Here is a 13,299-nt window from a genome sequence, read left to right on the forward strand (position 1 = left end):
TCAGCTCTTGTGTCCCCCCTCATCCTCATAGACTGTAAGCTCTTATGTCACCCCTCATCCTCATAGACTGTAAGCTCTTGTGTCCCCCTCATCCTCATAGACTGTAAGCTCTTGTGTCCATCTCATCCTCATAGACTGTAAGCTCTTGTGTCACCCCCCTCATCCTCATAGACTGTAAGCTCTTGTGTCCCCCTCATCCTCACAGACTGTAAGCTCTTGTGTCCCTCTCATCCTCATAGACTGTTAGCTCTTGTGTCACCCCTCTCATCCTCATAGACTGTAAGCTCTTGTGTCACCCCCTCATCCTCATAGACTGTAAGCTCTTGTGTCCCTCTCATCCGCATAGACTGTAAGCTCTTGTGTCACTCCCTCATCCTCATAGACTGTAAGCTCTTGTGTCCCCCCTCATCCTCATAGACTGTAAGCTCTTGTGTCACCCCCTCATCCTCATAGACTGTAAGCTCTTGTGTCACCCCTCATCCTCATAGACTGTAAGCTCTTGTGTCCCCCTCATCCTCATAGACTGTAAGCTCTTGTGTCCATCTCATCCTCATAGACTGTAAGCTCTTGTGTCACCCCCCTCATCCTCATAGACTGTAAGCTCTTGTGTCCCCCTCATCCTCACAGACTGTAAGCTCTTGTGTCCCTCTCATCCTCATAGACTGTTAGCTCTTGTGTCACCCCTCTCATCCTCATAGACTGTAAGCTCTTGTGTCACCCCCTCATCCTCATAGACTGTAAGCTCTTGTGTCCCTCTCATCCGCATAGACTGTAAGCTCTTGTGTCACTCCCTCATCCTCATAGACTGTAAGCTCTTGTGTCCCCCCTCATCCTCATAGACTGTAAGCTCTTGTGTCACCCCCTCATCCTCATAGACTGTAAGCTCTTGTGTCACCCCTCATCCTCATAGACTGTAAGCTCTTGTGTCACCCCCTCATCCTCATAGACTGTAAGCTCTTGTGTCCCCCCTCATCCACATAGACTGTAAGCTCTTGTGTCACCCCCTCATCCTCATACACTGTAAGCTCTTGTGTCACTCCCTCATCCTCATAGACTATAAGCTCTTGTGTCACCCCTTCATTCTCATAGACTGTAAGCTCTTGCGTCACCCCCTCATCCTCATAGACTGTAAGCTCTTGTGTCATCCCCTCATCCTCATAGACTGTAAGCTCTTGTGTCACCCCCTCATCCTCATAGACTGTAAGCTCTTGTGTCCCCCTCATCCTCACAGACTGTAAGCTCTTGTGTCCCTCTCATCCTCATAGACTGTAAGCTCTTGTGTCACCCCCCTCATCCTCATAGACTGTAAGCTCTTGTGTCACCCCCTCATCCTCATAGACTGTAAGCTCTTGTGTCCCCCCTCATCCTCATAGACTGTAAGCTCTTGTGTCCCTCTCATCCTCATAGACTGTAAGCTCTTGTGTCACCCCCCCTCATCCTCATAGACTGTAAGCTCTTGTGTCACCCCCTCATCCTCATAGACTGTAAGCTCTTGTGTCCCCCCTCATCCTCATAGACTGTAAGCTCTTGTGTCCCCCCTCATCCTCATAGACTGTAAGCTCTTGTGTCACCCCTCATCCTTATAGACTGTAAGCTCTTGTGTCCCCCCTCATCCTCATAGACTGTAACCTCTCATGCCCCCCCTCATCCTCATAGACTGTAAGCTCTTGTGTCCCCCCCTCATCCACATAGACTGTAAGCTCTTGTGTCACCCCCCTCATCCTCATAGACTGTAAGCTCTTGTGTCACCCCCTCATCCTCATAGACTGTAAGCTCTTGTGTCCCCCCTCATCCTCATAGACTGTAAGCTCTTGTGTCCCTCTCATCCTCATAGACTGTAAGCTCTTGTGTCACCCCCCTCATCCTCATAGACTGTAAGCTCTTGTGTCACCCCCTCATCCTCATAGACTGTAAGCTCTTGTGTCCCCCCTCATCCTCATAGACTGTAAGCTCTTGTGTCCCCCCTCATCCTCATAGACTGTAAGCTCTTGTGTCACCCCTCATCCTTATAGACTGTAAGCTCTTGTGTCCCCCCTCATCCTCATAGACTGTAACCTCTCATGCCCCCCCTCATCCTCATAGACTGTAAGCTCTTGTGTCACCCCTCATTCTTATAGACTGTAAGCTCTTGTGTCCCCCCTCATCCTCATAGACTGTAACCTCTCATGCCCCCCCTCATCCTCATAGACTGTAAGCTCTACTGTCACCCCTCATCCTCATAGACTGTAAGCTCTTGTGTCCCCCCTCATCCTCATAGACTGTAACCTCTCATGCCCCCCCTCATCCTCATAGACTGTAAGCTCTTGTGTCCCCCCCTCATCCACATAGACTGTAAGCTCTTGTGTCACCCCCTCATCCTCATAGACTGTAAGCTCTTGTGTCCCCCCCTCATCCTCATAGACTGTAAGCTCTTGTGTCACTCCCTCATCCTCATAGACTGTAAGCTCTTGTGTCACCCCCTCATCCTCATAGACTGTAAGCTCTTGTGTCACCCCCTCATCCTCATAGACTGTAAGCTCTTGTGTCACCCCCTCATCCTCATAGACTGTAAGCTCTTGTGTCACCTCTCATCCTCATAGACTGTGAGCTCTTGTGTCACCCCCTCATCCTCATAGACTGTAAGCTATTGTGTCATCCCCTCATCCTCATAGACTGTAAGCTCTTGTGTCACCCCCTCATCCTCATAGACTGTAAGCTCTTGTGTCACCCCTCATCCTCATAGACTGTAAGCTCTTGTGTCACCCCCTCATCCTCATAGACTGTAAGCTATTGTGTCATCCCCTCATCCTCATAGACTGTAAGCTCTTGTGTCACCCCTCATCCTCATAGACTGTAAGCTCTTGTGTCACCCCCTCATCCTCATAGACTGTAAGCTCTTGTGTCCCCCTCATCCTCATAGACTGTAAGCTCTTGTGTCCATCTCATCCTCATAGACTGTAAGCTCTTGTGTCACCCCCTCATCCTCATAGACTGTAAGCTCTTGTGTCACCCCCTCATCCTCATAGACTGTAAGCTCTTGTATCACCCCCTCATCCTCATAGACTGTAAGCTCTTGTGTCACCCCCCTCATCCTCATAGACTGTAAGCTCTTGTGTCACCCCCTCATCCTCATAGACTGTAAGCTCTTGTGTCACCCCCTCATCCTCATAGACTGTAAGCTCTTGTGTCACCCCCTCATCCTCGTAGACTGTAAGCTCTTGTGTCACCCCCATATCCTCATAGACTGTAAGCTCTTGTGTCACCCCATCATCCTCATAGACTCTTGTGAACAGGGCCCTGACTCCTTTTGTTCCATATGACTGTATGCACTCTGTAATGTAATATTTTATTTGTATATGTCCCTCTGTGAAGCGCTACAGAAATTGATGGCGATATATTAATAAAGATATTAGTAGTAGTATTATTATTTTTTATCTTCCCTTTTAGAGCAGCCATAAGGCCCCACATAGTGTTTCTTCTTTCTCCATTTGATGTGTCCCTGGAAGAACAGACTCCCAGCTGTAGTCAGTGCTGTTTCTGTGCATCTCATCAGCACAGTAGTGGGACCTGGTTTGCTTAGGTGAGAGGCAGGTCCCATCTTATGGAGGCGTTGCTTGTGTAGGACAACCTTACAGACATATGACCATCCAGTAAAGGAAATATGCAAATAAGATTTCTAGGGTGGGGTAAGGAGACCTTTCCTCCAGTGCCATATGGTAGTAACATTTAGTCCTGGAACAGACTAACACTATTACAATTTGTGCCTCAAAACTCTAAGTCAAAGATTCTGCCACATGGAACTTACTATACAATTTTGTGTTCTGTGTAGAGATGAGCGAGCACTAAAATGCTCGAGTGCTCGTTATTCGAGACAAACTTTTCCCGATGTTCGAGTGCTCGTCTCGAATAACGAGCCCCATTGAAGTCTATGGGAGACTCGAGCATTTTTCAAAGGGACCATGGTTCGGGAATAAAATGTGTTATTTAATTGAAAAAGAATGTCTTCTGATAAGTTAGCAGATGTATGCAAACATCTGCAATCTATTCTTCACTGTTCCGCGCGTATGTTATCTCCCGACAAGTTATCAGATGTGAAGAACAGTGAAGAATAGAATAAAAACAGTGAACACAGGATCATTTAAGTGAAAAACGCAGTGAAAAACACAGTAAAGAATAGATTACATCTGCTTACTTGTCGGGAGATACGCGCGGAACGGTGCGAACAAAATAGTATGTGAAGAACACTATATATATGTGTGAAGAACAAATTGCAGATGTTTCCATACATCTGCAATGTGTTCTTCACACATATATATTGTTCTTCACATGCTATTTTGTTTGCACCGTTCCGCGCGTATCTCCCGACAAGTAAGCAGATGTGCCGAACATCTGTAATCTATTCTGCACTGTGTTTTTCACTTAAATGATTGCCGATTCCTCTGTTCTGCTCCCCGATGTCTCTGCGCTCCTCCCCGATGCCACTGCGCTGCTCCCCGATGCCTCTGCGCTGCTCCCCGATGCCTCTGCGCTGCTCCCCGATGTCTCTGCGCTGCTCCCCGATGCCACTGCGCTGCTCCCCGATGCCACTGCGCTGCTCCCCGATGTCTCTGCGCTGCTCCCCATTGCCTCTGTGCTGCTCCCCATTGCCTCTGCGCTGCTCCCCGATGCCTCTGCGCTGCTCCCCATTTCCTCTGCGCTGCTCCCCGATGTCTCTGCGCTGCTCCCCGATGCCTCTGCGCTGCTCCCCGATGCCACTGCGCTGCTCCCCGATGCCTCTGCGCTGCTCCCCATTGCCTCTGCGCTGCTCCCCGATGTCTCTGCGCTGCTCCCCGATGTCTCTGTCCTGCTCCCCGATGTCTCTGTCCTGCTCCCCGATGTCTCTGTCCTGTTCCCCGATGTCTCTGTCCTGTTCCCCAATGTTTCTGTGCTGCCCCGATGTTTCTGTGCTGCCCCGATGTCTCTGTGCTGCCCCGGTGTCTCCGTGCTGCCCCGATGTCTCCGTGCTGCCCCGGTGTCTCCGTGCTGCCCCGGTGTCTCCGTGCTGCCTGATGTCTCCGTGCTGCCCCGGTGTCTCCGTGCTGCCCGATGTCTCCGTGCTGCCCCGATGTCTCTGTCCTGCTGTTCCCCCGGTGTCTCCGTGCTGCTGCTCCCCGGTGTCTCTGTGCTGCTCCCCGGTGTCTCTGTCCTGTTCCCCGGTGTCTCTGTGCTGCTCCCCGGTGTCTTTGTGCTGCTCCCCGGTGTCTCCGTGCTGCTGCTCCCCGGTGTCTCTGTGCTGCTCCCCGGTGTCTCCGTGCTGCTGCTCCCCGGTGTCTCTGTGCTGCTCCCCGGTGTCTCTGTGCTGCTCCCCGATGTCTCCGTCCTGCTCACCGTGTTCTTCAATGTGTTCTTCACACATACATAGTGTTCTTCACATAGTATTTTGTTCGCAACGTTCCGGGCGTATCTCCCGACAAGTAAGCAGATGTGCCGAACATCTGTAATCTATTCTTCACTGTGTTTTTCACTGTGTTCTTCACTTAAATGATCCTGTGTTCACTGTTTTTATTCTATTCTTCATTGTTCTTCACTGTGTTTTTTTAATTAAATGCTCGATCTCGAGCAGGGGAAATACTCGTCCGAGCAACGAGCCGTTTCGAGTACCTTAATACTCGAATGAGCATCAAGCTTGGACGAGTTATACTCGCTCATCTCTAGTTCTGTGGACTTCATATTTTCTCATATTTATTACCAAAATGAATAAATTATTTGTATTTGTATATTCCATATGTTGCCCTGTATGACCCCTGAGCCCCTGCAGAGGAGCAAGTCTTTACTTTTTGAGAACGCGGATGTAAAAGAGTGAACTCTCGGAATAGTAAATAAGTGTTTTATTGGCAGAACAAGATGGAGCTGAGACAATTGTTAGATGTGGACAAAGAAGGAGATTTCGAGGTCACAATCCTATAAATGACATCCGATAAACTCCAAGTTTTCAGAAAGTTCTGATAAGTCATTGCAGAGTTTGCTGTATCTTGAACCCTGACATTCTCTATCGTTTGGCCACCGCTCCATCCATGTGTCTCTCCTAATGAGATAGGAAAAGCTGAAAAAGAGGAAAGCAATGCATAACATATGTGTACATATATATATATATATATGAGGAGCTCACAATGGGCAGACATCAGGACCACCTGTAGATTATATCATTGCAGAGCGCTACACTCCTTGCCTCTGCTCCACTACGCTCAGCGTGTGCCTATGCAACAAACTGACGACAAGCATAGTAGTTATATCTCTGCCAGTGGCATATACTTTGTGGTTTGCTGCGACAGATCCGTGATGATGACTGAGAAAGATCTATCCCTGCACTCTCCCTGCTTGTTACTCGGTATCTCTGTGCCCTAAAACAAACCCTGGTGCTATTTCGCCGAGATATCACACGGCTTCATCTAGCTAGATGAAGCCTATTGATATCTCGGGCTAAACAGCCAAGGGGTTCCTATTAGGATGAAGGCATTGAAGCTATGGAATGGCCCGCTCCTTCCCCAGACCTGAATTTGATTGAGCACATCTGGGACATCAAGTCTCACTCTATTCACCAACGTCACGCTACACCACAGACTATCCAGGAGTTGGCAGATGCTTTAGTCCAGGTCTGGGAGGAGATCCCTCAGAAACTCATCAGGAGCTGCCAAGGTGTTACGAGGGAGGTCACACAGACACATGGAGGCCACACACAATACTGAGCATCATCAGGAGCATGCCAAGGCAATGTAGAGAGGTCATACAGGCACATGGAGGCCACAGCCGATACTGAGCCTCATCAGGAGCAAGCCAAGGCATTGTAGGGGGGGGGGGGGAGGTCATACAGGCACATGGAGGTCACACACAATAGTGAGCATCATCAGGAGAATGCCCAGGCATTGTAGGGAGGTCATACAGGCACTTGGAGGCCGCACACGATACTGAGCCTCATCAGGAGCATGCCGAGGTGTTGTAGGGAGGTCATACAGGCACATGGATGTCACACACAATACTGAGCATCATCAGGAGCATGCCTAGGCATTGTAGGGAGGTCATACAGGCACATGGATGTCACACACAATACTGAGCATCATCAGGAGCATGCCCAGGCATTGTAGGGAGGTCATACAGGCACATGGATGTCACACACAATACTGAGCATCATCAGGAGCATGCCGAGGTGTTGTAGGGAAGTCATACAGGCACGTGGAGGTCACACACAATACTGACCCTCATCAGGAGCATGCCGAGGCGTTGTAGAGGGGTCATACAGGCATGTGGAGGTCACAAAATACTGACCCTCATCAGGAGCATGCCTAGGCATTGTAGGGAGGTCATACAGGCACGTGGATGTCACACACAATACTGACCCTCATCAGGAGCATGCCGAGGCATTGTAGGGAGGTCATACAGGCATGTGGAGGTCACAAAATACTGACCCTCATCAGGAGCATGCCGAGGCATTGTAGGGAGAACATACAGGCACATGGAGGCCACACACAATACTGAGCCTCATCAGGAGCATGCCGAGGCATTGTAGGGAGGTCATACAGGCACGTGGAGGCCACACACAATACTGAGCCTCATCGGGGGCATGCCGAGGTGTTGTAGGGAGGTCATACACCATACTAAGCATCATCAGGAACATGCTGAGGCATTGTAAGGAGCTCATACAGGCACGTGAAGGTCACACACAATACTGTTATGTATTTTTGTTATTTTTTCAATTTTTGCCCCTTATATCCGCTTGTTTTCCATGTTACATTTCTGCAAGCTATCTTTTTCTGTCACTAGAGTCTTTTTTTTTCAGGACAAAATGTAGTTTTTAATTGTGAAACTTTGGAATTCATATTTTTATTAGCCCTTCCTGTGCAGTAGATGTAAAAACGCATGCAAATCTAACATTGTTTTTCCTAATAAAAATGTTCTACCTTTATCATCGAACTTCTCTCGATCGATACGCTCACAGTCATACCAAATTTATAAGGCTTGTTTTTTTTAGAAAATAACCTTCCTTTTTGTAAAGAAATTGGGGGGAGGGGGAGGGGAAGCTTTGCATTGGCAAATTTCAAGCGTTATAACTTTTTGAAATATTTTGTCAATGGTGCTTTTTTTTTTGCTAAATAACCAGTTGATTTTATTTGTACACATAAAGTTTTTGAGCACAATTAATTGATTTTTGTTTTATTTGTTGTAAGGGATACATCCCATGATAGTTTTGCAGCCTGGGTTGGTATGGTTTATAGAGGTGCAAAATGTGTGTGCCTTTTTTTTGCCACTTTTTTTAGACTATTTTTTTTAAGTAAAACTAAAATTTTTAAACTTTTTTTTAATTACATTGTCCCACAAGGGTCAGTTACGTTGGATCGTTTGATCCCTAACATAATGCACTACGTCTGTGTCCTTTAAACGTTATGGAATCTTTTATAGGTTTTCCGTGTCACTGAGGGTGAATAGTCATCTGATGTAACGACTGATATCTCCACTGAAGGATAGCCATATACTCCTGAACATTGTACTAATAGAATTTAGCCCCATATCATGATATCACAAATAGTCTCTATAGAAACTCTTAACTATCTTTGGGTAATATACAATAATTGCAATATATCTAGTAATGTCCATCACTCACCCATCCGGCTGCTCCCACAGGTCAGTGTTGGGTCCCCAGATCAGGTAGTCTTGCCCTTTCGTCAGAATTAAGTCTTTGCGGCACTTGATGTGACTGAGGAAATTCTTCTGATTGTTCAGAGCATCTTCATCTCCACCTAATAATGGGACAAGAGGAGGAAAATTATACAAAATGGGGCTAGGCCTCAACTGTGATGAAACTATAAAAAATTATATACAGATGTACACACTTATCCAATCTCCAATGATTGATGATTGAAATTACTAAATTCTAATCAATATTATTGCAATATGATAACTGTCAGGGCTTGGGGTCAGTGAAACCCCTGGACCACCGCGGGAGATGACATTAGCCGACACCTGGGACCAGAATCTAAGTGGCACCCGGTCTTCACCAGAGCCTGCCGCAAAGCAGGATGGTCTGGCAGGATGCAGTGTGGTACCACCAGGTCATTCCACAGGTGCGACTAGCCCTCGGTGACAGCCTAGGTTGAGGTACAGATTCGGAATACAGGATCGGAGCCAGTAACAGGCAGATAGTCAGGACTGGCGGCAAAGGAGCAAAGTCAAAGGTCAGGTCCGGGGTCACAACTGGAGATAAATGCAGAACAGGAACAAGAACAATTGCAAGGGAATCAAAGATCCCAGTGGGGAATGTTGGGAGCAGCCAGCTTAAATAGGAAACAAGGGAGTGCCAGCACCAATCAGAGGTGTACGGACCCTTTAAATCTTTGAGAGCCGGCGCGTGCACCCTAGGGAGCAGGAACGCGCATGCCAACCAGCCAGCCCAGAAGCAGGAGCGCGGAGAGGTAAGTGAGGGCCGGGGCGCCGCAGAGAGGGGCACAGGTGTGCCTGCGATCAGAGACATGGATCACAGGGACACCTATGACAATAACACATAAGTTATAAATAAAACAAAAAACTACAACTACCATTCACCTCTCCTTACTTGTTAACTTGACTTTGCAACAAATACAAGGTTGCACTAGCCATGAGTCAAGTTGGGCATCTCGCCTCAGGCAGCACCACGTGAAGAAAAGTGGGGGCAGCATGCAGAACCTAATCATTCAAAATAGTGTCTCTTCACACCTGAGGTATACATGGTTGTGAGACTTGATAATAACCCTTGATATATTTAATATTGGACTGGAAAGAGGGGCAGAACCGTTTTATAGTTTGCCACAGGGAGCAGAGAGCGTAGGTTCACCCCTGGACAAAAAAATAGGATATTTTGTAATGATAGACAAATAAAACAAACTGTTTTAAAAAAATATTCACATATCTGGAGATAATCAGTCATGTTTAATGGACTGTATGAGTCATATAGATAATTTCCATCCATCATTTACCTTCCCTTAGGACACGGATTATCTTCATCACGTAGTTATCATAGTTATCATTCTTCTGTATTTCCTCCAGGTGAACCTTGTAGACTGAAAACACATGGAAATACATAGAAACATGGAGATGAGTCACCCAGGACCCTGATATTAAATACCTTTCCCAGATAGCTGCTGCTTATGCTAAAGTATGTGCCCCCTCACCATAGTCCACGCCTGATGTGCACACTCGCTCATATCTCCAGGCTGCATCAATCTTATCATCCATCGGTTTCTGCGAGAAACAATCTAAAAGACAAAACACATAAGGGATTAGAAAAAAATTATCTTTATTTATAGAGCTCCAACGTATTTTGCAGGTGGAGGACATGATCGGCGATATACATTACACAGTCATAACATGGTCCTATGAAACAACAGGAGTGAGGAATAAGAGCCAAATAAATAATTTTGCTGAATTGGTGCAGCTCTGGAGACTCGTGTGGAAGGTTTGATTTAAAGAAGAGAATCATCTTAGACCATTGGCAGATCGAAGAGGTTGGGTGATAGACAGAGGAGAGGTAGGTAGTGGAAGCAATGTGCAGAGCTTTGTAGATGAGGGGGATTAGTTTAAACCATATTTTGAAGGAGAAGGGAAACCAGTGCAGTGACTGGCACAGACTGCAGGCTTCTGTGTAGCATTTGGATTGATAGACAAATTTGACTTCTGCAAGATTGCAATTAAGATAGTGGACATGATGTTAGAGACATCATGAAAACCTAATCTGCTGATGGTTTTTCCAATGGGCAGTACAGAGGGACAAGAGGTAAGTGTTTACTTTATTATTTTTATGGTGCCCCCGGCGTAGACATATATTTGGTGGGGGGAACACCCTTGGGGGCATTTCATTAGGGGTGAAGCACTGCTGGGGGCATTTAATTAATAGAGGAGCACTCCTGGTGCATTTCATTAGGGGGAACACTGCTGGGGCATTGTATTAGTAGGGAGCACTGCTGCAGACATTTAATTATTAGAGCATCCCTGGGGGAATTTATTAATGGGGAGCACCGCTGAAGGCATTGTATTAGGGGGGGCCACTGCTGCAAACATTTAATTAATAAGGGAGCACCCATAGGGGAAATCATTAATGGGGGAGCACTACTGGATGCATTGTATTAGGGGGAAGCACTGCTGGTGGTATCTCATTAATGGGGGAGCATTTCATTGGCAGGGCACTGCTGGGGACATTTTATTGGGGAGGGAGCACTGCTGGGGGCATTTAATAAATAGAGGAGCACCCCTGGGGCATTTCATAAGGGGGGAACCCTACTAGGGCCATTGTATTAACGGGGAGCACTTCTGAGGACATTTAATTAATAGGGGAGCACCCCAGGGGGAATTTATTTATGGGGAGCACTGCTGGAGGCATTGTATTAGAGGGGAGCACTACTGGGGGCATCTCATTAATAGGGGAGCATTGCTCAGCGCATTTCATTGGCGGGGCACTGCTGGGGACATTTTATTGGTGAGGGAGCACTGCTGGGAGCATTTTATTAATGGCGGGGAAACTGCTGCAGACATTTCCTTATTTGCGGGGAGGCTGCTGCAGATATTTCATTAGTAAGGCGAGGCTGCTGCAGACATTTCATTAGTAAGACGAGGCTGCTGCAGACATTTTATTAGTGAGGGGAGGCTGCTGCAGGACATTTTATTGAAGGACAGAGACTGCTAGACATTTTATTAAAGAGTAGTGGACACATTTTCCACCCTAGGCCTTTACTTGAGGCTAAGTTTTCCCAGTTTTTTTTTTTTTTTACAGTCGGATCGGCTTATACGTGCCTATATGTGGTATCTATATTTCTTTCCTCACAGTGAAGAGCCCAAAGACAAGGGAACATTATAGGTGTGTGGGAGCTATAGAAAAAGGGGTTATGCCATAGATGCACTCACTCTCTGCGCAGCGACACTCATTGTTCTGACAGATTGTACCCAATGACTTGATGTCCTTGTCCATGTGGTAGAGCTTAGAGCAGCGGCTTTCTATACAAGAATGGAAAGTAAAATAAGAATACAATAACTGGAGACCAGTAGAAACCCCTCCATGTTACCCACCAGGGCTGTAGTAGTCGTACACCGTGACAGATCCCGGTTGGATGAGACCAACTTTGAAGATCTGGTGAACATTGAATGTGATGCATTCGTCTTTCCTGTGTGAGATCTGTCCGGAGTAAGAGAAGAAAACGTAAAAGATCATTCAGGAACAAATACTTACTCATAGATCCAGGCCCCATGTCTGTGGTAATCTTCTGATATTTGTTATCCATGGTCTTGTTACTTCTAAAATCAACTTTTATAAATATCTGGCTTTTACACTGTCTCAACCTCCCCCTTGCTCCCTCAACTCTGAGATTACAGCAGGGAGTGCTGCACAATTGCCAAAGGATCAAGGTGAAGGGTGGGACAGTGTAACAGTCTGTGAAGCCAGATCACAGAGCCCCCAGGGTAGCCCCTCAGGCTCATTAGCATAAGCTATCAGTTGATATTAGAAGGAAGGAGGCCATGGATAACAAATATAAGAAGATTACCGTGCCTGGGTCTATAAGTAAATGCCCCTGATTTATCATGATGGATTTTGATGGTAGATTTCTGTCTGGTATCAGAAGGGGTGTGTGCTGCTTGGCCAGCCCCTCCCATCTACTCCTTTCCATACCATATACCCCCTACTATTTAGCATTCAAGTTACACAACCAGGCTGATGTAATCTAAGGTCCTTTACCCAGAAACATTAAAATCTACCCCATGTATGTATCTGATTGCATGAAATGACATTATTCCCCCTTGGACTTCTACTCCTCCACAGCCTCCATGGACTTCTACTCCTCCCCATCCTCCATGGACTTCTACTCCTCCCCATCCTCCATAAACTTCTACTCCTCCCCATCCTCCATAAACTTCTACTCCTTCCCATCCTCCATAAACTTCTACTCCTACGCATCCTCCATGGACTTCTACTCCTCCCCATCCTCCATAAACTTCTACTCCCCCCCATCCTCCATGGACTTCTACTCCTTCCCATCCTCCATGGACTTCTACTCCTCCCCATCCTCCATAAAGTTCTACTCCTCCTCATCCTCCATGGACTTCTACTCCTCCCCATCCTCCATGGACTTCTACTCCTCCCCATCCTCCATAAACTTCTACTCCTCCCCATCCTCCATGTACTTATACTCCTCCCCATCCTCCATGCACTTCCACTCCTCCGCATCCTCCATAAACTTCTACTCTTCCCATCCTCCATGGAACTCTACTTCTCCCCATCCTCATGGATACTGCTTTGATTTCATGTGATCAGATACATACATGGGG

At 46.9% G+C, this 13,299-nt stretch overlaps 1 protein-coding gene across 6 annotated transcripts in view; it reads right to left on the minus strand.

The window, feature by feature from the left end:
- Nucleotides 1-5,828: 5,828 nt before the first annotated feature.
- The window catches only part of LOC140128224 (A.superbus venom factor 1-like), a 224,420-nt gene continuing 216,949 nt past the window's right edge, over nt 5,829-13,299 (minus strand). For all 6 annotated transcript variants that reach the window (XM_072149766.1, XM_072149765.1, XM_072149763.1 and 3 more), the window contains 6 exons: nt 12,046-12,151; nt 11,884-11,973; nt 10,158-10,241; nt 9,963-10,046; nt 8,615-8,750; nt 5,829-6,061 (listed from right to left, as the gene is read on the minus strand). In XM_072149766.1, the coding sequence (XP_072005867.1) occupies nt 5,920-6,061; nt 8,615-8,750; nt 9,963-10,046; nt 10,158-10,241; nt 11,884-11,973; nt 12,046-12,151 (642 nt within the window). In that variant the 3' untranslated portion in view covers nt 5,829-5,919. The remainder of the gene's footprint in view (nt 6,062-8,614; nt 8,751-9,962; nt 10,047-10,157; nt 10,242-11,883; nt 11,974-12,045; nt 12,152-13,299) is intronic.

This window comes from Engystomops pustulosus, chromosome 4 (genome assembly GCF_040894005.1).
Source record: "Engystomops pustulosus chromosome 4, aEngPut4.maternal, whole genome shotgun sequence".
In the NCBI taxonomy this organism is placed as follows: domain Eukaryota; kingdom Metazoa; phylum Chordata; class Amphibia; order Anura; family Leptodactylidae; genus Engystomops; species Engystomops pustulosus.